Below are 27,631 nucleotides of genomic sequence, written 5' to 3'. Positions count from 1 at the left end.
TTACCTTAATATTTGTTGCAACACTACTCATTATATAAAGAAAGGAGCCCCGCTAAAGCGTCTTATTCACGGTCAATCCCCGACGTACGTCGGCTCAAGGCCGCGGTGCTGGATGTATCCTACTGAGAGCGTTTTCACATTATCCGATCCGATATCGGATATCGGAAGCCGATAGCCGATATCCGATATCGGAGGGAAGTAAAATGTATGAAATATGTGCCTGTCTTTCACATTGTCCGGTCCGATATCGGATATCGGAGCCGACACCGATATTCCCAGTGGCTATCGGACGATAATGTTCAGTGTTGCCAACTCAATTTTCGAAAAGCACAGTATACCAACAGCAAAAAAGCACTAGTTTGTGTATTTTCAGTTTTATATGGCGCTCAATCTTTAAAAAAATTCTTTGCTTTTAACCTAAAACCCTTTCTATTAAAAGAAACCTTTTTTTTATTAAGAAAACACACATTTAAATATTTATAGGCATATAAAATACGATTTATACGGCAGGTATTTTTATTTGCCGTATTAAAATATACGGCAATTGGCTGAACTGAAGTAAACAAAAATATAATGCGTTCTTAAATTCAAATATCTATCTTCGAAAACATTAGTGTCTATCATCTTTATTTTATCTCATTCTGCCTCGCTCCTCTTCCTACTCGGATGTTGGTTGTGCTGTTTATTGTATTGTTGTCATTGAGTGCTTTGTTTTTAACCGACTTCAAAAAAAGGAGGAGATTTCACAACGATTTTATTTTTATTTTGAATTAACAACAAAGAATACAAAGTTTGAAAACTCTTAATTCTAAAATAATTGCTTATGACAATAAAATAATTTATGTATCTTTACTTACAGGAAATTACAACAATCATAATACAAATATATTTGAACGAGTGACAATATTATTTTAGGATATTACAGTGTAATAAGAAAAAGAAAAGAAAATGTGAACAAAGATTGTATCACTCAATAAATTTATCATAGGTACTACATGAACTTTTATAAATGTATGTAGTGAAAAAATGACTAAATGACTGGGTACGTCTTGCTAAAAATACATTTAATAGATTTTGAAAGGTATTTACATACTAATATGCTTAGGTATGACAAAATCATTATTATTCAGGAATTATATTTATTTATTATTTTATTTTTATTTATTATCCAGTAAAGCAGCTGACAATGTGGATGTCGTCAGGTGGTCACTGAAAATCAGTGCTAAAGTGCCAAGCAAAGTGCGAAGTGCCTCAGGTATCCTGAGTGGCTTCCTTTTTTAGCGCAAGCAACCATACATAAATTTATGTTTTCTATTACCTATTATTCATAATTTACAATGCTATTGTTGTGTGTTTATGTGTATTGGAATAAATGGTTTCTTCCTTCTTTCTTCCTAAAAATAAAATGTCCCGTGTTCTCGACTAAAAACCACCGCATTCATATATTTTGAAAATAAAAAATAATATAATCATTGTAATTTTGAAACAATTTTTACGTAATTTATTTAATTAAAAATTGAATACAATTATTTTGTTCATATAACTTACTTACTATACTTACTTACTTACTTACTATACTTTAGAAGGTAGATACTTTATCATTTATGCGACAGAAGAATTTTTACAATATGTAGATATTATAAAAATATCATAATTTAATTTATATTAGAATTAAAATTAAAACCTGACAGCTAATTATGTAGCCTATGTCACTAACACCACTACCATAATAATTCAGATGATTTCAATGTCACTTCATAAATTCGAATCGGTTCAGCGGTTTATACTGCAGGGCGTGCCAAAGAAATATTATACATAAATACACTCGAAAAACATAACCCTCTTTCTTCCGTAGTCGGGGAAAATTTTGGGAAAAATTTCAATATCTGGTAACATAACACCCACACAGAAGCACCGTGTACGTACAGTGCAGCGGCGAAATGACAGCACACATAGCTTTAAGGAACTGACGATAAATAATTCGGTTTAGTTCGGCAACGCTCCATCTGTCTTTTATTTTGTAATCTAAGCTAATATGTATTACTAAAACTATTAACTATTACTAGGTTGTAGTAGGTATTGATATAAATTTATTTAATTTATAATGTGTTAACATAAGTATATTATGTTATACAAATGATCGATATCAAAACTATTTAGTAAATAGCACATCTAATTAATATGCAGCAATTTGTGATATCAAATCTTTTTTTACATTTTACTTTTTTTTTTGAAGTTGTTTTTCTTTATCGTAGTTATTTTTAATGTACATGTACAACTATGATATAACATTTGATTTTTTTTTAATTATACCTTTTTTTTTTATCAACTGGCAATTTAGTTTAGTTTTCTCTAAAAATTTCTGGCAACACTCATGATGATATCGGAACGATTTTATCGGACAATGTGAAAGGGCAAATTGTATCCGATATCGGATATCGGCTATCGGCGTCCGATATCCGATATCGGATCGGATAATGTGAAAACGCTCTGACGATCGTGCGCGCATCAAGCATGGCTAGGGTTGCCAACTTTTATTTGAAGAAATAGAGTATATCTGATTTTAAAGGAGGTAAATAAAGAGTAAATAAATATTTTTAAAAATGTATTTTTTTGTACTTGTTGCAGTAACTAAGAATTTTTCATTATTTTTAAATGAATTATATGAATCCAAACATTCCAAATCTAAATTTATATATTTCAAGAGCTCATTTTTAATTAATTTTTAATGAAGCTCGGTTTCTCTCTTCCCGCCACTTCACATTCATGACCGAAAAGACTCTTTCAGTAAATGCTAATGTGGCGGGAACAGAGAGTATATAGCTAATCATTTTTTTTTAAACAAACAAATTCGTCAAGATATTTTTTTTAAATAAATTGCCATTTTTCTGCAGTGGACTTTTGCATAAAATCTGTGTTATTCAACAATTCGCCTTGGAGTTCTTTTAAAATAATAACTTCTGAATATAAACTGTCCATGTGTACAAGGTTGATCCAAAAGTAATGATAATTGGGATTTCCTGTGTACATAAAAATCAAAAATAACCGTTTCTTGCTTGCTCATGTACTCACTAAGTTATCACAAAAAAATCATATCAATAGGCCACGTTTTCAAGTATTTACATTAATTTCTGTTGGCAACACTAATCTGCTGTACGTCCGCGCTATTCACTGTCCATCTGCACGACGTTCGCGGTGGTGGGGGTGCTTGCTGGATGAAAAGTTGGTCGTGCACATCCAGCAAGATAATAATAATAATTATTGACGTACGTCAACGCTATTCACTGTCGTTTTGCGTCGTGCATCGTGTATGACCTTGGCGGGACGTACGTCAAGATGGACCGTAAATAAGACGCTTAAGAGCCCCGCAGACGCAGCGCTGTCAGCGCTTAAAACAATGTTGCCAATTTAATTCAATTCATAATAATATTATGTCGCTTAATTTATTTGTGTGATTTTCGTTTTTTTCTTTTATTCTTACTTACTTTCTTTTCTCTGTGAGGCCGCCTCAAACCTAAGCCTCAGACACACAGATGACATAGTACATTAATAAAATTAAATTATAGAAATTGCTCAGAGATGTGGCAACTGGCAACACTGCTCATTGAATGAAGTACCAATTGGATTTGGATATGGATGGCATCGCCTTTCGCCATTTTGTAGAGTTGTTATTGATCGTTGATGTCGAATCACGAATGAAATTGACTTCGTTACTATCGTGGTGTACTGCTGATGGAATGTTAATTAAGTCCAAACCATATCTAAGGGCTTAATTCTTAAAACTAATCATATTTTTTCAACACTAGTCCAGCTGTTATGAATTTAAAGTGATGTGGAAAGTTGTCCCAGTACAAAGTTAAACGTGCAATATTTTTTTTTTAATATTGAGTTTTGTAAGATACCATATACATAAACACGGTAAATATTTTGACTGAAAACATTTAATTTTAATTACTATTTCTATTTTTTATTCAAATAAATAACCTATAAAATCGGGTGTCCTATACAACTTAAAATAATAATTTAAGAAGTAGTACAGTAGAGCTTTAGTGTACGAATAATATGATCATTTTTATTTTCTATTTATTATAGTAGCATTGATGATGAAATGAGCAGTAGCAATGAGCAAGATGGCTCTCAGCCACCAGTAACGACGCAATCACCAAAACCTGCCTCTCCAGTTGGCAAAAACAAAAAAAAGGAAATATGTAGAAAATTTGTTTGGGGCACATGCAACAAAGGTGCTGCTTGTAAATTTCGCCATGAACTCGATTTCGAGAAAGTGAAAGAGACTGTAATATTCTGTCATGATTATCAAAACCGCTCTGGTTGTACACGTGAAAATTGTACCTACCTACATACAACGAAAGAAGAACAGAATTTATTTTATGCTACTGGAAAATTGCCAAAAATATTAGCAGATAGGCATGCTAACATTTCTGCTGAAACAATACCACAAATTGCAATGTTTATTAAAGAGACTCTAATGGGAGCTTCACCACCAGCAGCAGTGACAGCTCAATCTACCATGCCTGTAGTTGGACCAATGCCTCCACCACAGTTAGTGGGGCCTATGTATCCACCAGGAATGGCGATCAGGTCTGGCCCTCCGATGATGGCTACGCCTGTTTTACCTCCCTGCCCGCCTCCAGGGCCGCCTCCTGGTCCTGCACCTCCAGGTCCCCTTGGACCACCTGGGCACCCCTGTCCTCCCCCGAGTCTAGGCCCTTCAACAGTTCCCACAGTACCTGTAATGCCTATTCAGCACTTGCCTCCCCCACCTCCCCCACCTACACAAAATTCTGCTACAGTTACACAGCCCACACCTCCAGTTTATACAGGTTAGCATTTGAAAAAAATTATTTTACCAAAAAATGGGCACTTGTTTTTAACTTGCATTATACTTTATCTTTCATTCATTCATATCTTTCAGTGTAAATCTGATCTTTGTCTAATTTCCAGCACCAACTAATCCAAGTGGAGCTTTTCATTTGAATCAACCACCACCTGCAGTTCCAGCAAAGTATGAATATAATTTTAATTAAAATGAATATTTAATTTAGCTGAAGTAAAATAAAATATTAAATTCACTAAATGTTCGATACTAAAAATGTACAGGTTTGATGCGAGTAAACCACCCCCACCATTACTTCAGGTACAAAATGGAACATTAAAACGTCCAGCATCAAGTGACCTTGAAGGTAAGATTTAAATATGATATCTATGCGCGCAATCATAAGCATAGCGAGTTTTATGGCAAAAAAGAAAGATAATTACTTCCTTTGTTATACAAATACATCAATAATTTAAACAAAAGAATAATTGTAAAGTGTAGATTTGTTATTAACAAATGCATGAAATAATTTTAAGAAATTCATAGCAGTATCTGTGATGTAATCAAGCAATATTATTCACATGGTATAATTTCAGTTTTTTTTTTATAAAAGTGATGTTGTGTTGTAATGTACTTGTTTCATTTAATGGCAAAAGCTATGCGCTAATTGACTTTGTTCTCAGCTGGGCCAAGCAAAGTGCGAAAAGAGGACGACTCTAATATTTCTGACTCAATGTGTGATACCTGCAAGCAGCGACAAATCAGGTTTGAAAACTATGCAGAAGCAAAAGCTTTGCGAATCTTTAATTATAAATATGGTAAAAGAACAAATGACACAGGTCTGCGATTATTGATATAGTATATAAATAATATATTAATTATGAATTTCTGGCATTATTTTGGCAAAATAAGTGCAAATGCATTTTGTCTTGAGCGAAGAAAGATTTTCCTTGCATTTTATTTGTTGCTATGGAAAAAAACTCTGCAAATTTTGTTCAAAGTCATACCTAGATTATGATATTATATATTTTTTAAGTACTCTCTTTTAAGAAGCTTAAATATAATAAGATTTGTTATTGCAATGCAAACCAATCATCCTATAGAGGTTGTAGTCTTAAATTGACGTGTAATTTTAAATAGAACTTTTGCATTTGTAATTCAATTACTGTTCTTTAATTATACATTTCGCAGACCTGTGTAATTTATTTTTAAATATATCAAAATTTTAAAGCGGGAATTGAACCCTTGACTTTACACATGATTGTTGTAAAGAGACCGTTTTCACTTGTATCGAATCCACTGACTTCCTGATTGTAAAGCAAACATACATAAATATAATATAGTTAAATTGAATGTATATTACTTATAACACTTTTATTTATATAGTTGTGTTCTAAATGGAATGAATAACAATAGGTACTTATATATTTTTATTGTTTTTGTTCAGACACTATTTTAATTGGCAATTGTTAAAAAATAAATATATTTCAGATAAAATTTGTTACACAATTTCAAGTTAGCTTACAAGATTATTAACATGCAAATAAACTTCCTAGACATGTTGTTTTAACTTGCCTGCAAATTTTTATCCTAAGTTTTAAATGTGGCGAGTTTCATACATTCTTCGCAAAAATAGTTGGTGCACCTAACATTATAAGATTTTGTCTCCATCTGCAAAATTTAAGAATATTAAGCTTTTGCGTTTATTTTTATGTACTTATATTAGCATACATACTTATTTTTGTATCTATTTTGAAGTATATATTGTACTGCATGCTCTAGCTTTTTCTCTCAACGAAATTATGGAGTGCGATAATTTTTTTTGTTGTAATTAATGAGAATGAGCTTTGCAAAACGATGATCTATTTCTGCTCTAAAATAATTCGCTGTCGCAAACAAATGTTTTGACGTTGCTAAATGCGTCGCTTTTCTTTTTGTGAACATCTAAGGAATCTCTTCAACGAAAAGCGTTGCTCTTCCAAATTGCGCAGCGATATCAAATAATGTAATTTTATTTTATAAAAGGTATTTTCTTACTTTGTAATCTCTGAAACCCCCTAGAAAAACAACGCACATTATTCGTAAATTGAAATTCATAATTTGGTTATGCATAGATATGTATTTTATATTCTAATTGTATACATAGATGTGCAGATAGCAGACTTTAGGTCATATTTCTACAGTGACTTTGATATTTCAGAATAAAGGCAATAGAAAAGGAAATTGAAATCTTGGGAGCCCGTCAGGAGTATTATACTGTTATGTTCAAAAAGAAAATGGAGGAATATAATAGAAACGAGGAAATTTTCAAATCATTAGTTAATCCCGTACTTTTTGGATTGCTCATGGAGGGCATCGAGGGCAGCCAGGTAAAGTATTATATTTTATAACACATTTTAGGGGGCGTCCATTAATTACGTGAGGCGTTTTTTGTAAGAATTATTTTCATTTGAAATAACGCATTCAAGCACACGCAATGTGATTACACACAATATTTTAGTGTATGTATTTTATCATACCTATATATTACACATATCAAGTATTTAAATATTTTATTTCATATTTATATTCGTATTTAATTATAACACAAACATTCATCACACAAAAACACAAAAAATACAGTCATGCATTACACTCATACAAAATAATTATAATATTTATTATTCTATGACATAGTCGCGGTATTTGCGTAGTATGCATGCCGCGACAAAATTATCACGGATCCAGCGGGTAGATCGTAATACTTCTTCATCAATTCTTCATCAAGTTTCTTAATACGTAATTTAAAATAAAAACTAGTTCGATCTTAGTTACCGAATGCGCATCTTGTCAGTGTTTGTTAGTTCTTATATTTTTATATTCAAAGTGATTCTTGTGTCTATTAATTATTATATTGAATTCTTTCTCCTTCTATGTGGAGTTAATAAACGATAAACAAATTGTGAGTGTGTGTGCGTGCATGAAAGGTACTGTACTTTCATATTTATCTACCACGCCCCTTCCGCTCGTGATGTAGGCAACTGAAAACAAAGCACACAAGATATGGTTTCCCTGTGAGTGAGTAATCTAAAAGTTAGGAATCGTATCATATTCTCTGTCGACGTAAGCACCAAATCAGTTTTACCCTTGTTACAAGTCAATTGGACAACCAATACAGTGGTGGCTCAGTGGTAAGGACCTCGGACTTCAAATCGATAAGTTGAGACCAGACGAGCGAGCAAGAAATAGATTGATTTTTCAATTTATCTGCGCATGTTATAACGTCACCACTGCTCGAAACGGTGAAGGAAAACATCGTGAAGAAACCGACATGTCGAAGAATCAAAATGGTACGGGAGCCAGGAACAGATTTTATGACCAAGTTCCTCTCAAGCGGTAATTAGTAAAATGCATCAAAGTATAGTATTATGAAGCTTCGTGAACGTCAGCTGTAGCTCGGTTGGGGGGAAGAGCGGTTGTAGCCTCCCACGCACGTAGGAAAAAAAAATACCATTCATTCATTTCCTCTCAGCTAAAAATTTGTCAAATTGTAGCTAACCCAATATCTCAACGAAAAAAAATAATCAGCTGGTTACAACATGGTGTATTATATGTCAGCTGGTGTCGAATGAATGAATGTATGTATTTTTTTTTCCTACGAGCGTGGGAGGCTACAACCGCTCACCCCCCCAACCGAGCGCCAGCTGACGTTCACGAATTATCTCTTGAGAGGAAATAATGAACCAAATTTGGACCTGGCTCCCGTACCAAAAAGTTTTAAGACATGTGACGTCTACCAACCCGCACTTGGCCAGCAGATTAGGCCCGTACTGCTGTAATGGGAGCATATATGGGCTTATAATACACACAATCAATCGAAAAATTAAAAGTCTGAATTAAAGAAATACTCTTAGGTTGACAAAACAAAAATCCGACCCATTCCTGAGATAAACACCAAATTTATATTTTTAAAAGACAGAATTCAAGATCAAAGTTGGAAATAACATTTCCTTTAATATGTATAGGTGGTACCGATTTTGAGATAAATAATTCTTTCAAACTACATAATTGCATATCACACACCCTTAATTTAAACCCGTTTTCTCCTAACATTTTCCTGTGTCTAGCTGAAAAAAAAAATCGTGATTTTTACCGAGACACCTGTCCCCCTTAGAATGCCTAACGTAATGAATGGATGCCGCCTTACTGAAATATTTCACGACCGGAATTTCTTACTCCTATGTTCAGAATATAAAGCCAATTAGAAATAGTATTATTGAAACACATCTTTCTTTAATACCGTGTTGTTTATTTATTTAATTTACACGTACATCGTGCAAATGTTAATAGTTACAATATCGATTTATCATGTGTTTATTGTAACACGTGCAACGTTACGCAGGTAAAGGCCGGCTACTCACGTACCTGCCGCAGAGGCAATATTGTAACAATCTCGGTTGGTCGGTGCCGGTGGTCGAAGCAATTTCAGTTGTTCTCTAAATTGCCCCTGCTGTAGGTACGTGAGTAGCCGGTTAAAGGTGGGTCCACACTTGATCATTCTCGCGTATCACATCTCCTTCGCGTAGCATCGACGCGTATCATGTTTGCTAGTGTGGACGCAAAATGATCGCGATCATGATACACCGATGATACACAGTTTTCATTCCCGTGTGTGCGTGATTAGACGTTTGCATTGCCGGCTTTAGCCGGGTCCACATTTGTATCAAGTAATCGTATCCGTATCAGGCGTATCGTATCGCGAATGCGTATCCTAAGTGTGGACGCCCATTTTGACCATACCGTACCTTTTATCGCGTGAGCCACGGTTCGGCCAAAAACCACGTCCACGCTTATGATACTGTATCTTGATCACGTATCCTCTCGGCGATCATCGTATCGATGTCGTGATTCACACACACACGTGAATGCAAACTTGTCCAATAACGCACACACGGGAATGCAAACTTGTCTAATCATGTGTTGGCATTGCGTATCGCTTTTGATGATCGGGGAAAAACCTCCTCGAGATGGATCGCGGCGTATCACGTATCAAATGACATAGCCATATCATGACACCGTATTAAACTGCGTCCACATAAGGTCATTCTGCCGATCATGATACGCGTATCCGATTCGACACGTATCAGATACGCGGTGCATAGCGATCGGGGTGTATCATGATACGAAGTGTACCACGATCGCGATCATTTTTGCGTCCACACTAGCAAACATGATACGCGTCGATGCTACGCGACGGAGATGTGATACGCGAAAATGATCAAGTGTGGACCCACCTTAAGATAAAACTTATTTTTTCGCTGAAAATTGCGATAAAAGTATTTTTAACGGGAATGACGGGAAGTTTTAATATTTTATTTTAATTAAGTTTTTTTACTAATTTTCGTCTGAATGGGATTGTATATCTAGTTGTTTTATATAGGCCAAATGGATGAAATACCTAATCTTTTTTCGAGAGATGGAAGTATAAATGCGAATTTATAGATTTGTCCAACTTTTGTAACCGAAGCAGTGGATAGATATATTATGTACATATACATTTAAAAAAAATCGACGTAAATCTATTATTATTTAGCTAGATTATTTACGGTGACATACTTTCTGTGAAAGTGCATTGAACCGTCGATGGGTTCCTAAAAATATACCTACGTGTTCCACATTATCTATTTCGAAAGAGCCGTCACATAAGTCACTATAAAACAACAAGGCTAGTTGCCTTTTCGATAAAATAATTATCTAAGCATCATTGAAGAAATTGGGATGTTACCTATTTTGTAATACTTTAATTTATATAATTATAATATATATTACAAAGTAACATCCCATATACCATACGTATATTGTGAAACCTTTATGACCTTCTTAGTAGAGATTCCCATATTCGCATGTTAGTGTGAATAAGCCGTTCCAAACGTTTTATAGGTATTTTCCGTACTATTGTATTCTTTTTAAGGGTTATTTACTATGGGTCTATACATCAGATTCACTCAATAGACCGGGAGATGAAGGATGGCCGTTCTTTAGGGGTTAACGTAATAACAAAAAGGGAAATAATATTGTCGTATAGCGGTGGCAACGGGCGGCGGTCCAATCGCGTGGGCGTCAATCGAATGTGCTGGAAAACAGCGAAAATGGAACGATATGTTCCAGCACAATTCTTGTTTTCCGATAGTTGATAAAAAGAGAGATTGGTAGTGCAATACTATACTTTTCAGGTTGACGAAAAGACGTTACTGAAAAAAAAAAGCAATTGAACCATTTATTTAACCAACAGAACCTTCACCTTCCAAATGGAACGGAAGGAGTTAGACGATTTGCACCAGTTTCGCGTTTGGATTTTTGAAAAGTATTTTATATCATATGACAGTTTTTATTATTCACATGCTTTATTAGGAAAACAAATACTTGAAAATTTTTCAAAGTGCAAATTACAAGAAATTCGGAACAAATAATAATAATTTTTTGTTTGGCAATTTTCGAACGCACTATGCTGGCTATACATTTTATTAATTAATTATTATTAATATTAGTCATTCACAACACAAAACAAATCTTTATAAACCATCCTACATACATACAGCGCATGTATCGACTTCACGGTTCTCAGGGTCTCCCTGCACTCCACGTGTTATTATTAAAGTAGGTTAGGCACGTGTAATTCTCGTAGAGGACGAAATAGGAAGGTGAGCCCCTCCCCTCCTAATCGCCGCCTGGAGTTTATGAAAGAATTACAAATTTGTCTTTATAAATAGCTTTTTTTTCTTTGATAATTAATCTTTCTTCATCATCTTTAAGTTAATTGTTTTAGAGATCGATGTATACCTATTAATGGTTCAATTTTAATTTCGACTAATATGCACGTGTAGATCGTGTTCGTTTATTTGATTAAGGGCCGATTTTTCAATGCTTGGATAAAACTTATCCGTCCAATAAAGTATTAGAGCGTATACGCACTATGCGGGTAGCCGTCCGGCTGACCGCAAGCACAATTATGTACGTAATATTCATTTCTATGCGCACTGTGCGGTCTGCGGTAGCCGCATCGCAGTGCGCATAGAAATGAATATTACGTACATAATTGTGCTTGCGGTCAGCCGGACGGCTACCCGCAATGCGGTTACCCGCATAGTGCGTATACGCTCTTACACGATAATATTATTAAAATATATAAAATATAAATTATAATACGTTGGTAGTTTTATACATTATTCGATGAATAAGTTTTATCCAAGGATTGAAAAATCGGTCCTAAGTCAAAATGTGTTGTATTTTCATTTTAATAATTATTAATGGTAACCTACGTAGTTATTTTTTCAATCATACGGTTAAATTATCTTAAATTGAAACAAAGCGGGGAATTGATAGGTACCTACGTTGATACGAATGCAACGGTTTAAAATCAATACCGTCTCGTCTGGCGTACTTTGTGGAATACGATGTCGGACTGCGCAGTTTATTGATCGTGTATTTTGAAATCAAACAATTTAAAAATCTGTTTGTCGGAAAACTTTTCAGTTTACCAAAAATATTATTTTATTTCTTCTGAGAAAAATGACTAGGTTTGGTTCTTTTTGATTTTTTTACTTTGCACAATAATGAATTTTCTAACTAAACAAATAAATAGAATGATACGTACGTAATACATGAACAATTATATTATCAATATCCGTAAACCAATATTCAGATTGCGAAAACTGCGAAACATTGATGAAAATTCAGGAGTTAAATATAGGTAGGTACATTATGCGGTCAGCTACTTGACAAAATAAAAATTATGACGTGTATCAATTTAATTTATATTAATTCTTGTAGTCCATTGAATTGTACATTAAAATTTTAAAGGATCGAATTTTGCATTTTAGAGGGGACGCAATTTTATTTTTGAGACATAGGGGGGACCGATAGAAGCTTAACCCTAAGTTTGTGGGGTCGCTTCCATTGTCTCCCGGCCACCATCTTGGAAATGTGCACTTTTGCCAGTGAGAAAATTTCTATAAAAATAGTTTACTCTATAACTTTTTTATACATTTTCCTAAAATTACCCGGACCAATCTTGTAGTCCGGTCTTTTGAGGAAACTTTTTCTCTATATTTTTTTTTATTTCATTCAATATTCATGTGAATCCGATCAAAATATTTAACGAAAACTATTAATAATGAAACTGTCATTGTTGTTTATAAATTTTAAACGTACGTCCATCGTACGTCATAATCTAAAAATATACCATTTTGTTACAGGAAGGGTCACAAATTCATGATCTTTTGAATCAAAGTCAGTCTTATAATAATGTAAGTTGTTGCACGATGTCTGATATAATCCTATTATTTATCAATCTTTTGTTTTATCTAATAATAAATCTATTTTCAGACAAATGACAGCCCATTACTGATGCAAGTGCTAGATTTTTATATGAATAACCACAATAACTCTGATTCAGTAAGTTTTTCTGCATATTTTTATTAAATGAATGCTTAAATTAACTGAAGAAATAAGAATTTTTTTTTTTTTATAATTGACCACTATTTTTTATGTCTAAATTAACCGGACAGATAGCTTTGTATTCTAGGGTTAAGATAACCTTCAGCATAAAACCATATTTCAAAAATATATTTTTTTAATATTAAATATGATAAAATTTGAATTAAATTACAATTATTTTTTAGAAACAAGCGACGTCCCCGCGAATAGAGGAGAGATTAAATACTTTGATTACACAGTCAAAATCTGCTCCACATTCCAAGGCAGATCTATTATCTCTTCTAGAGAAGTTGTGCAGTGGTAAGTTATTATTATTATATTATAGTGTCCTCGGTAGATGTTATGTTATTCTATTGCCCTGTATCATGTTTTTTCTTAAAATAAATTTCTTTGTGCGTTAAAAAAATTGACGATTGATTTTTATCATATAGAATATAGATTATAAAAAACATATCCTAAAAATAATTGATTTAATCAATATTTTTAAGTGAATCTAAAATACCTAATGAAGTAAATTTTAGAATTTAATTAATTAAGAATGAAGTCTCTTCACACATTGTATTATGAATTTATCTGTTTTAACAGAAAACGACGAGAAAAAAAGCGACGTGGCGAAAACGACGTCGAGTAGCAGTAGTAATAATAATAATAGTAGCTACCAAGTGTACCCGAACGGTCAAGAGCAAGCGGCGAACAGTAGGGGGAGTAAGGTGAAGACGAGTGTAGCGAGCACGCCGGTGACGTCATACCCCGTGTACAACGCCCCACCGCCGCCTATGCCGAGAGCGTACGCACCGACCGCGCCGCTGCCTTTACCAAGTACGTAAGACACTACCACAGAATACATAATAGTAGCTAAACGTTACAGAACGGACACTCTCCGCCTCCCGCCACAATTAATCACTTACCTCACCCCGCACGATCAGGCTATAAATGGTCCACATTTTTCTACAAGGACGATACGCAACGAAGATTGACAACATTAATCAAATTGACTTAAAGTAATTTTATTATTTTGGTTTGTGATTATCGTTTTTCGTAGAAAATGGTTAGATATTGTGCTGTTTACGGATGTATTTTATCAGAAAAACGCGAATTTTTTTTTACGCTAGTCAAAAATGTGCCAACCATAAAGCGTTAACACACACATTTGCAATCTCTACAGTATGACTGTCAAAGCGATAATTTTGTATGGAGTGTCCGGGGTGTGACACTACTATATTATGTTCTAGCGAGTCCATGGGTGAAATTATACTCTGTCCATTATATTATTTGCTTTTTGACGCCTATGAAGGATTGTATTGTCTATGTTAAAATGTCATACAAATAATTATCGTACTTCATGGACAGGCCCCGCCCACTTAGTGATGTCTACACAGAATTATTCAATGATGGGTCGATAGATTATATAATCGATAGAAATACTCTGTAAAGTATATCCGATACAGAAAAACTCTTCTATTATGTTATATAGTTTAAACATAAAGACAACCAAATTGTAAAATAGAAAACAATAAATAATAAAATATTAATTTAGTTTAGTTTTAACATAAAATGCATAGATGTGGTCTTATTATTACATATCTTATTAGTACGTTTACGTTGTAATTGTTATTTACGTACCTGATTCGATTTATGATAATATTTTGAATTTATAATTGAAATGGTATCACAATCGATAATCTTTTGGACATCACTTCTGGTATCACCCGTCGAGCTGTCAAAAAGCAATTCTTATAGTGGACAGACTATATAGATTTTATATTGATATAAACCATCATGCTGAATGATCCTGATACGTTGGGACAGAAAGATAGGCCCAGATCCGCTAAGATAGATGTTTTTATTTTTAACTTCTAAAAATTGAAGTGAAAGTGAAGATCCGGGAATCATTAAAATCGATTCCGGCTATTCTTGAGTTATAAGTGATCGAATTAACGTGACTATATTATTGGATTATATGCTGTGGTAATTAATTGGCATACAGTCCACCTTTATACACATTTCACGTGCGTTTCACTCGACAAAAGGACAAAAGTAAATTTCATTAAAAATGTGATTATTATTTTTGATGTAATATTATAGACTAGATTTCCGCCCGCGGCTTCGCCCGCGTTTTCAAAGGAAAACCCGCATAGTTCCCGTTCCCGTGGGATTTCCGGGATAAAACCTATCCTATGTGTTAATCCAAGTTACCCTCTATATGTGTGCTAAATTTCATTGTAATCGGTTCAGTAGTTTTTACGTGAAAGAGTAACAAACATCCATACATCCATACTTACAAACTTTCGCCTTTATAATAGTATTAAGATTAAGATATGCTGTGGTAATTAATTGGCGTACAGTCCACCTTCATACACTTATCACGTGCGTTTCACTCGACAAAAGGACAAAAGTAAATTTCATTAAAAAATGTGATTATTATTTTTGATGTTATATTATGGATATAAATTCTTGTTTTAGATACATCAATGGCATCGTACAGCCAACAGAACGGTGTGCCCTCTACCCAGACACTGGTGTCGAAGCCGGGCCCGTGTGTTCCTCCGCCCCCGCCTACGAACCAAAGGTACCCGTCGTATAACACGGGACCTTACCCCCCGCCAACTCCGTATTATAACCCGTATCAGTAGCATTGGGGTAAGTTCAAACATTACATAATACATAGTTATTGTCGCTCATTGAACGAAAAATTTCTCAAAACCCGACGTGTTCACCTTAAAGCCATTCTCCCATTACGATACGCACAGGAGATTCAAGTATCCTGCAAGTCTCGGAGATTAGTCGCCGCGGAGTATCTCACATACATTTGTATGTAGGCTCGCACACTACGCTACCGGAACAATGTATGTGAGATATTCCGCGGCGACTAGTCTCCTAAACTTGCAGGATACTTGAATCGCCTGTGCGTATCGTAATGGGAGAATGCCCTAATAGATACACATTTCGAAATTCGTCACATGGCTCTAATGAAAACACTAAGGATACTTTGTGATAATCATAGAAAGACAAAAGCGATGTTCGTGTCGTGGCTGACATGCTATTTAATAACAATACGTTGTCGCAATTAATTTGGTTAACCATAACACAAGAGGATCTGTAAATGTCGCTGACATTTATCTTGACCTCGACGTGTGGTGATTGAATTTTTCGCTCAATTAATGATTTCGGACTTTGAGCGTTTTTTCAGTTCTTCTCCGTAGAAACTGCTTTATTTTTTTGCTGATATAATAATTGACTTGAATAACAAAACAATATTTGTATTTTTCAGGGAAAATCGCCTGCGCGATATTGACACGGACTACTAGTGTTAGTCTAAGAGATAAGTGTGAATGTGTAAAGCATATTTTAAGAACAATTACTATAAGGTTATGATATTGACTATATTTTATCCATTTATTCCAATTCAATATTAACAGTAGATATAAAAATTTGTACATATATGGTTTAGAAATATTGATCTGTTGTCTTGTTATTGACAATTATGGGACGAAATATGTTGAATTGTATATTTTATGATGACATTATAATAATATGTCGTGTGTGACATATCGGTTAAATGTGTTTGGGGATAGGTAATAAAACTAAGTATTTTTTAAAATTATTGACTAACATCTCATATTGACAAAAGTCGCGAATTTCACGTCCTAACTTTAAATATAAGCTCGCAAACAGGATATCAAATATTATTCATGATTTATTCCATGTATTTGTCGGCGGCCAATTATTAATAAAATCAATCTGTTTATAACATGACAATAGACAATAACTTTACGTGAATATACAAAAATGCATATTAAATAGATATAAGAACAAATGTTTACGTATACAGTGCGACGGGACTCGGATATTTTTACATCAACATTCTATTTATTATCAAGATAATATGGATGAAATAGAAAAGCGCTTATTGTTATTAACGTACATATTTATAAGATGTAGAGCCTCACGTTTACAATATTATAAAAATGAAATTACTTTTATCTTGATCAAAGTATATTTTATCATATTTCTGGTATTTTTATAATTTCAATCTGATCATAATTCTGATGAAAATACATATAAACTAGCATCATACTGAGCTTTAAACATATGTGAAATGATTAATAATAATAGATATTGATTTGATTTATTAATGAGTTAGATCTTTTGATTGCTGTCTTATCTAGGGACTATTATGAACCATATCAAAAATCAATAATAATGGCATGATTCAATGAATTAAATAATCATCAAATATATTTAATTATATTATTGTAAACGTGTGGCTATATCGGATAACATCCAGTAATAATTATAAGATAATTTTATATGTGATTATTCTTAAGATCAACAAATGTTTGTTATTTATTTTGTACAACGCATATTATGTGTGTAGATAGTCATTTTAATATTTTTACATACTCCGGTTTCCGGAATTAAATAGATATTTTTAAATAGTAAAAAAATAATATGATTTTATCCAATATATACAATTTTAAAGAATTTCATAAATTAATATGACACAGCTTCAAAGTTCCACAAGGGTTTTTAGTAAGCTTATTGAATTCAAAATTTAACTTGATATTTGTAAATTCATACTTTATACACTTTAATCCGTTCATAAGACGTAAGTAAGCGTGTAATAAGAAACCATAAAGGTGTTTGATGATATTATACAAATGTCTTCAGATATAAATAATTGAGTGAGGTATAGAAAAATATTTAGATACGTTACGCAAGTTATTAGGAAAATATTAACAAAAGCATGGATATATTTGAATGTTATGCCTTGCTGAAAGTCGATCAAAAATAAAAAGAAAGCTTCATTAACAATTAATTATTACAATTGTAATATTACACCATTCGATAGTGTCTATTATTAAAATTTTACCCTAGTAGAAGCATTCCAATAAGTGTTATAAAACATGGAAGTGCAGTTGTGATTCTATTCTTTTGATATACTAACCGTTATTCCATTAAATTATGAACTTTCCTATTTTTTCGTGATCTGCTTCTACTGCTTAAATGATTAAATACTAGAGACACAAAAAAAAGACACTTGGTTGATTTTCCGTTAGGTAAACATTCTAGTTCATGTACTATTGCGTATCTTCTTAAATATCTTTCTATTTTGGTAGGACATTCATCTGGTTAGGAAAATACTTGGAAAATTCACCATGCATCAGTATGAGGTGCAGCGAATATTTTTATTGTCAGTTTGTATCGAAGCTTAAACTATAGATACATAATATCTCATTATTTAATGTTGCAAGCCAGACGTTTCTTATTCGATAATATCATATTAATAGGTAACATGTGTTTAAAGAAGCGAACAAATGAGAAATATAATCAGAACTTATTGAAAGACGAAACTCTCTTGTAGATAAACTAAACCGAATCATTATTTATTTTTGAACAATACCAAATCGATCACGTTATCATAATAAATAGGTATTTCCTCTCCATATGTATATATATTTATAAGAAAAGCATTCCTGTATTATTACACTAATCGAACGTGTCTCTAATATTGATTATTATAATAAATATACGGTATATATATAAAGTAAACAATTTTTTATTAGCAAAGCAACTGAGACACGACTAGTGTTGCTAGTGTTCATGGGTGGTTAACATTCAATGAACGACAGTTTATTATAAAATCAATATTAGAGGCACACAAAAGTAATGGGTTCGATTTAGGTAATTTAACTTTAAATAATGGTGACGGTTTTTTTATCAATCAAGCAATCCCCTCTAGATGTTCGTTAATATTTCTCTTTCTAATAAGATTTTTGGTGGTTAAAAGCTCATTCAAAAATAAACTCTATGTAAGTGAGCCAAAAAATAAATTCTAATTTACAATTTAGCAGCACATTTTTCACATCGCCATTTTATCGCAAATCTGTAATGGCAAGTACAAAATCCAAAATCTTTGATCACATGTGATAGTACAAGTACCTATCAGGCTAACTTAGGGTAATGTCCCTGCAACGTTTGAACAAAAACTGGCTGAAGATATTAATATATTATTATTGTTACAACGCCTCTCACATCAATATGTAGATGTTTTTTTTTTAAAGCTGGGCTCCATTTTATGTAAATACTACATTTAAGATGTGACTTTATGTGTAAGGCCGGTTGCAGAGCTTGACCGACCATCAGTGCGTACGTCAGTCGCGCTTGTCATATGTATGGAAATTCATAAAACCGTTCATAGCTAGACCGACCATACGCACGCGTATTTCCATACATATGACAAGCGCGACTGACGTACGCACTGATGGTCGGTGAAGCTCTGTAACTTGCCTAAGTGTTAAGTGTTGTATTCATCTTATCGAGTCCACATTTTGCTGAAAGAAGCATTTGCTGATTAGCTTTCTCTATCTTGCAGTTTTGACGAATAACCTTAATTTTAAATATAACTGTGTTGTGTATGTTTCCTGTAGTCTTACGGTAGTAGAGTGAACAAGCAGTCATCAGTAATAAATTAATCTCAGGTTTATGTGGGACACTACTTACAATAAGCCAAATAATACGAATACAAAATTAGCTAATTTTGTGTCTGTGTTATTGAATTGCAATACATTCAATCAACATCTGTTGATAATTAGGTATACCTACATATATTATATTGTGACGATCCTATTCCTGTAAGATTTATTCCTCTATATCAAACGTTATATATAATGTATACCGCCAATTATATTTAATTTGTTTTGAGTATGGTAATCTACGGACTATACACGATATAATTATATTCTGATATTGTATTTGTATTGAGTAATTACATTCAGTATCGACATTATGAATATAGAGGTACGTACGTAGACGAGTCGATACATCGCTTAGGCAGTTTGGAATGATCTAGATTCTAGACTGTTCTGGTTGGTTTCATAGCTTTTGGATGGTTTATGTCTATCTTATCTGTCAGTTATAAAGAAAGATAATCTTTTTCAATATTAAAGAGTAAAAAAGTTTTTAATATTATTAGGAAGCGGGAAACATCATCTTGGTACAAAAAGTGACCTCATACAACTGCATTTCATTTAATTTTTTAAAATGATCTATTATCTGTCTCTTTCCACACAAGAATAGTGTAAACCTGTATTATTATACCAATCGAAGTGTCCCTTATGTTAACTTTTTTATTGAAAAGTAATGTCTTTTTCTATTTTACTTAAAGTAGGGATTTATTATAATTTTGAAAAAAAAATATTAATACAAAAGGATTCTTCTCAAGATCAATTACCGTCAGTAAAACTAAGTTGCTTTATTTATAATGCGCATCATAATTATTGTAAACAAAACAAGCATATCAAAGTGGACAAAATTAAATACTTACTGATTCCGCTCTCCGTTTGACATTACTTAAAAAAAAGTTTAATATTAGGGACACAAAATGAACATTCAAGGAGTGAATGCGGAATGGTATGGGTAATAAACATTTTGAAAAATTTTATGATGCAGTTTTGATTATCTTCAAAATAAGCTAAAGAGTCCTTAAGGTCCGTAACTTACGTCCGTAAGGTTCGTACTTTTGTTTTGTTCAAGAAGGTGTAACTGAAGTCAAGAATGAAATACTTAAAGAGACTAATAAGGCTATTTGAAGATAATAATTGATTTGTAGTAAATCGTCCAATAGGCCCGGTAGTGTCCGACTCGTGTCTGCGTCTAGAAATATTTTATGAAGAACTGTAAAATTATAAAATGATGCACGAAAGCATAAAGCAGCTCTAACCTCTAACAGAGGTGAATTTAATATCGAAGATTTTAATATTTCTATTTTTTACTGTAAACTATGTATAACGCGTTGTTTTGAAAGACTATAATATGGGATATTAGAAGGTCTTAAGGAAATATTACGAAATAGGAGAAACGTGAAGATTTATAGAGATCTTGTAGGTAAAGTGAAGGGTTAATTATTATTATTGTAGACTGTAGTTTAATGTGAAACTGATACTGTATTTGTCATTTTTTCACAACCTGAATTATATTAATAATATTAGTATTGAGTTTAAATACAGGACATTTCAACTTCGTAAAATAATTGTATACAAAATAATTCAATGTTATTAAAGTGAAACTTTTATTACATCGTCTCAAACTTTTTGGTCTGAGTAGCGCATGTCGCGTGTATCGCGGCTGCCGAGTAGGTTTACCTACTCGGCAGCCGACCGTCACGCGACATGCGCTACACAAAGCAGTGTTCAGAACCGTTCGAACAGTTTCACTTTTACCGTGGTTTCATAAAACCACACAACATTTTTTATATTTTAAGAATATATTATTGCTATATCCTGCGCGCCTTTCCGTTCTTTCAGACGCGGACGGTATTATATCCCTCCAGGGTGAATTAAATTATAAGAAATTTTAATCTTTTTTTTTTTCAAAAACATTGATGCTATTATTTGGTCAACTATTCCATAACTAGGTTTCCTTAATTATCATATAATCGCGTTATAGCGTGCAGTTGGACGTGTATTTGGCTATTTATTCTTTAATTGTTTTATGGTAATGATATAGTAAAATGTATGAATGTTATCCTGAATGTGGGACGTAGTAGCGATTTCCAGCATTAGATTATGCTATTTTCTAAGTTCGATTATAAAATATTATTATTTTGCATGTGTAAAAATTATTAAAACCAAATGAATGAATTGTTTTAAATTATCTACGATTATAAGGTGCAAACTTTAATTTTAATTGTTTAGTGTATACAGTTCGCGTCTCTAATTATAGAAGTGACTAGGTTAGAAAACAATGTTATATGACAGATGCCCCAGATTCATCAGTACTAGTCTTTAAATTCACAAACGAACCATGTTTTATGTCGTTCACAATAGATGTAATTTACTTTTAATCCTAACAAATTTGTAACTACATATTCCAATTTTAAATGTGTTTTATGTAAAAAAATTACAGAATATATATCGCAAAATATAAAGCAGCGTATTGTTTAATTTGCTAGTCATTGAGCTCTTCCATAGTTTATGAAACTTTTAATCCAAAAATATTATGACAAAAGTATTAAGTAGGTACCTTAGATTACAAAATAAAATACAGATGGAGCATGACAACCGCCCGTCGCCCTTGTCAAAGAAAATACGAAATCAAAAGCAAATACGTCGCTGCTCCAGTGCTATAGCGCATATAGTGTCATGCAATACGTCAAAAAGGGTTTGCAATTTTAGTAAAAAAATGCTGTCTTGTGATAATAAAACGCTGTAAAATTTGTTCCCGAAAACAAAAAAAAAGATAAAACATCGTTTCACAGGTTTTCTGTAGATTATTTGGCTGATTTATTTCTTTATACGAATAATAATTTTACAGATATGAAGGAATACAAAACTTCAACGTATGCTGCCAGTATTTTGAAAATTAATTTGCCATTTTTATTGGTAAAACGGTTCAAAGATCTTCAGGGTAATGCTGTTGGATTTTTCGATCGTGAATGTGATTATTTGTAAAGTGCACTAAAGGTTCATGATCATTATTAGATTATTTTAATAAGCATAATACATTATTTTGTTACTTTTATAAAGCTTAAAAACGCCATAGTCGTTTTCGCTAGCGATTTAATTTATGTGAACTCCATGATGGTTATGATGAAAATAAAATGTCCCGTATTCTCGACTAAAAACTACCGCTATTTGCATTCATATATTTTGAAATATTAAAAATAATATAATAATTATTATAGTTAATATTGAAATTTTTTGAAGTGAAACTTCTTTATCGGGGTTGGAAAAAAATTTAGTGTAACATTTTTTCGTTTCGTTACGTGCCATCTTTTTCTTGTCCCTACCACGCGTGATTCGACGTATTTCTGTAAAGTTGCAAATTATTTTTTGAAAAGTAAGGTCATAAAGAAGTTTCACTTCTTACGTGTGTACACAAGTATACGCACACATTTTTTTATGTAATTTATTTAATTAAAAATTGAACACAATTATTTTGTCTATATATAACTTTAGTAGGCAGGTACTTTATATAATAAAAGAATTTTTTATAATATTATAAAAAAAAATATCAACAAACCCGCAATAATATTAAAATAAAAATTAAAACTTGACTGCTAATTTATGTTTATAGCCTACGTCACTACCGCCACTAACATAATAATTCAGATGATTGCAATGAAACCGCATAACTCAAAATCGGTCCAACGGTTTATACTGCAGGGCGTGCAAAGAAATATTATACATACATACATAAACTCGAAAAACATAACCCTCTTTTTTCCGTAGTCGGGGAAAAATTTGGGAAATTTTTCAATATCTGGTAACATTACACGCACACAGAAGCACCGTGTACGTACAGTGCAGCGGCGAAATGACAGCACACATAGCTTTATTGAAAATGACGATAAATCATTCGGTTTAGTTCGGCAACGCTCCATCTGTCTTTTATTTTGTAATCTAAGGTAGGTACATATTAAAACTTGGTTTCATAATTTTGCTCCTCGTTACTACCGTTTGTAGGTACCCTATAACTCTTGATAATTTGTTTTTTTTTTGACATTTTTAGCTCTTAAAATCGGTATGCGTTAAAAGAAGAACAATGAGAAGGAAATCTATCAGCTGATGTCAAATGTGGTCATATTGTTTGACTGGTCATTATTGAAGTTAGGACTGGATAACAGGGTTGGCTAAGAAATATTTTTTTTTAAATAAATTATTTGACTCCTCAAAAACGAAATAAAATATAGCCTTATATTGTGTGATTTCTCAAAATTGAATGTGAATGTGATGAATTTGAATTTTGAATAATTAGAATTTGACTTCTCAATGGGTTTGACCCATTTTGTGCACTTCCAACTTGAACACCATGCTCAATTAGCAGTATCTGGATATTTATTTTCACAATTCAAGCATAAAGTTCTATTATAGGTATCTACTTGCTATTGAATTCTGCTAGAATAAGTAACCATAAAGAAAGGTGCGCAGTACTAAGGCATAATGAGCTAATTATTGTTTCTGTATATAATTAAATTCTTAACCAAATTTTCGCTTTACCCACAGCATAACATTAAACACAACACAACTAGATGATAGATGTAGAGCGCTAGAAGAAAAAGGCGCAATACTACGTTGTTGAAAATATCATAACTTGAACAGTAAGTGATCGAAAGTCGATATATACTAACAAATTATATATGTAGATCGAGAGGAATAAAACTAACTGTAAAATAGGGATGAGAATACGTAAATAAGTAAATTATAATAAAAAAAAACTATATTAGTCTTTGTAGTTTGTTATGATATATAATCGTTGAATTAGAATAAGCATAATATTGATAAGTTTTTATTTAATTTGTAAAATATTTACAAGTAAACGTACATACAATTATCACAAAACAGAAAAATGAAGGTACCTACTATGTAGACCGAGAAAATTACTTTTATCACCATACGTAAAAAAACCCCTATGTAATTACGCCGTATACACATGTACTCATATTATTGAAGGTAAAAGTTACTTACATAGTTGTTACATAAATATTTAAATAGAAAAGTCGATATTTTTACGTTTACCCAGTTATTTTGCAGTTTAAACAAAATGTTATTCCTTTTTTATTTGTTTATCTTTATCCATTGACAAGTGTGGTAACTAACTATTTGATAGTAATTTTTGGGATTTAAGTATGGCTCAAAAGTGATGTGTAAAACATTTCGATTTTATGAATTAAAATATTAATTAGAAATATATTTTAAGATTATCACATACATAGACGTGAAGTATAAAAAATACATTGTTGTCCTGTTTATTATCAAATTAAAAACTTTACCAAGTCAAAATGCATGAAAATTATACCTAATTTTATTTTTACTTAATAACAGAATTACAGATGAAATTGTTGATTCAATGTTATCATAAAAAATCTATGATTATAAAACTGGAAGGCGTAGGTGAAACTTACGCTATTTTTTCTTAATTTTATCACAATTTTCAGAGCGCTCTCAAAATTAATGATTTACTTAATATTATTATGTAATTCAATTAAAACAAAGGATCTTATAGCTTTATACATATAATCTGTTATCGCCTTTTAAAATTTCATCATTTATTTTTATTTATAGCTTAGCTTTTAATATAAATAATAAATAATATGTATGTCTAGTACCTGCAATTTATTTAATTTGATTAATTACATGTACAGTGTGTTGTTTATGAATTGACTTAAATTATATATTATGTAATCGACGTCAGTAAGCAATAATTCATATTATTATGTACTTGATAAAATAAGTCAAGGTTGATGTGCAACTTTAAAACAGATTTTGTATACTTCCTTTACTTTAAATACCTGGATAATGTAAATAATCATCAATATACAACAAAATACAACCAAGCATGTATATATACCTAATGTACGTCACTTTTGGCTTATTCTATCTCCAATCTCCAGTAATTACAGTTTTTTATTCACAATTAATTTTATTTATTTATTTATTATCCAGCCATCTGTTAGATTAAATTAAAATATCTAGTTATAAGGAGTGCCGAATATGTAAGTTTAAGTCATTAAATATTTTGAGATGGCAAATTTTAGAAAATTAAATAAAATTTTCAGTGTCATGAAAGATTTTTTATTTGATACAATACTGTTTCTGTGTTATCCTTATCCTTAGAGAATGTACCTAAAAATTAGTGTCCGACCGAACTTTCGGTTTCGGTTTCGGTTTCGGCCGAGTTTCGGCCAAAAATCAAGTTTCGGCCGCAGTTTCGGTTTCGGCCAAAATCGGCCGAAACTTTTGCCGAAACCGAAACTTATTTCGCAAGTTCAGTGAACTTAGTTCACACACTTTCACGCTTGCCTAACTTCGTTTTCCTCGGCAACGCTTTGACGGACGCTGTCAAAGCGTTGGTTGACCCACGCTGGTGGAAACAATTATTTTTGATTATCTATGTTGAGATTGGAACTGGGTGTAATAGTAATAATTAATACAGAATTATTATTTTTATATAAGAGGTACCTAAAAGAGACTGATTATTCTTCTAAGTACAAATACAGACTCTTTATAAATAGAAAGATCTCAAAATACCAAAACTTAGTATTTAAAGTAACAGTAACAATTACTGATTTGATTTAGATGACTGATTTTAGTGAGAACTTAATTTGAAAAAATAATAAAAATTAAAATTGTTATTACTTATTAATATTTTAAAAATATTATTTTTTTTATTTTATATTAAATCACTGATTACAACAAATTCAATATACTGTGTTTTCATTTCATGCCCTAATTAAGGCAAAATAATAGGTAAAATGCACCAAAGTTCAGTATTTTTAGAAATTTCATATGACCACGTGAGTTTCGGTTTCGGTTTCGGTTTCGGCCGAAACTGAAGCCACGGCCGAACATTCGGTTTCGGTTTCGGTTTCGGCCTGGAAACCAGTTTCGGTCGGACACTACTAAAAATACGATTTTTAACCGACTTCTAAAAGGGATTTTATTATTTCGTTGTGTAGGTATATAATCCTACTTTATTACTGCGCGGCCACACACTCGACGAGTGGTATGGGAAGTAACGAGGAAAGTAGACAGAGACATAGTGTGGCCACGTTATGCTAGGCGTCCACTAGGCGGATCGGGCCGGGCCGCATCGCAACGCAAAAATACGCCGGCCTATGTTTTGTATATGAAACATCGTCCATTAGCGACGGATCGGGTCGGGGCGGGCCGCAACGCATTGGCGGATATCGCTTCGCAGGCGGATTTCTGCCGGCGGTGCGCTGCGGCCCGCCCCGACCCGTCACCCGTCTAGTGGACGCAGGCAGGCGGATGTGAGCGGCGAGCGTCTGTTAGATAAAATCCGCCTAGGCGGTCCGCTGCGCCCCGTACAGGTGGACGCAGGAGCAAACAGCGCGTCCATTAGAGACGGCCCGTTCCGATCCGTCTCTAATGGACGCCTAGCATTACTCGACATGCCACTCGTGCTCATCCTCACTGCTCCCTATTTTGAAAAATCCCTATTTTTAAATGTAAATCAACTGTAACTAATTATTTAAAATCCCTAGACTACCAACAAACTGAAGATCTTTTAATGACCAAAACCTAATTTTCTCTTCCACACTGTACATGCATCCTTCTGTGCATGACACACTCAAACACACATACGCAAATATCCACGCTCAGACGCACACACACACATACATGCGGACACTAAGAGCGTATACGCACTATGCGGGTAGCCGTCCGGCTGACCGCAAGCACAATAATGTACGTAATATTCATTTCTATGCGCACTGCGATGCGGCTACCGCAGACCGCACAGTGCGCTAGAAATGAATATTACGTACATAATTGTGCTTGCGGTCAGCCGGACGGCTAC

At 33.0% G+C, this 27,631-nt stretch overlaps 1 protein-coding gene and 1 long non-coding RNA gene across 3 annotated transcripts in view; one reads left to right on the top strand and one right to left on the bottom strand.

Moving 5' to 3' along the window:
- LOC149491334 (uncharacterized) overlaps window positions 1-27,631 on the bottom strand; it is a 423,150-nt gene that overhangs the window by 119,771 nt on the left and 275,748 nt on the right. The window lies entirely within an intron of this gene.
- On the top strand, window positions 3,630-18,208 carry LOC149491346 (uncharacterized). 2 transcript variants are annotated; one of them, XM_089715286.1, is made up of 12 exons: window positions 3,630-3,918; window positions 4,096-4,841; window positions 4,963-5,023; window positions 5,119-5,201; window positions 5,518-5,599; window positions 7,035-7,203; window positions 13,069-13,119; window positions 13,199-13,267; window positions 13,495-13,609; window positions 13,895-14,128; window positions 15,773-15,949; window positions 16,581-18,208. In XM_089715286.1, exons 2-11 carry the CDS (start codon window positions 4,109-4,111, stop codon window positions 15,940-15,942), a joined length of 1,767 nt encoding a protein of 588 aa, XP_089571412.1. In that variant the 5' UTR covers window positions 3,630-3,918; window positions 4,096-4,108; the 3' UTR covers window positions 15,943-15,949; window positions 16,581-18,208. The 2 variants fall into 2 exon arrangements, with proteins under 2 accessions (XP_089571412.1, XP_089571407.1); XM_089715281.1 differs by having other exon boundaries at window positions 4,093-4,841.

This window comes from Colias philodice, chromosome 1 (genome assembly GCF_061535455.1).
Source record: "Colias philodice isolate Cphi_HAF_F1 chromosome 1, ilColPhil1 Martin Lab GWU primary, whole genome shotgun sequence".
NCBI lineage: Eukaryota > Metazoa > Arthropoda > Insecta > Lepidoptera > Pieridae > Colias > Colias philodice.
This window is presented reverse-complemented; position numbering and strand designations above follow the sequence as displayed.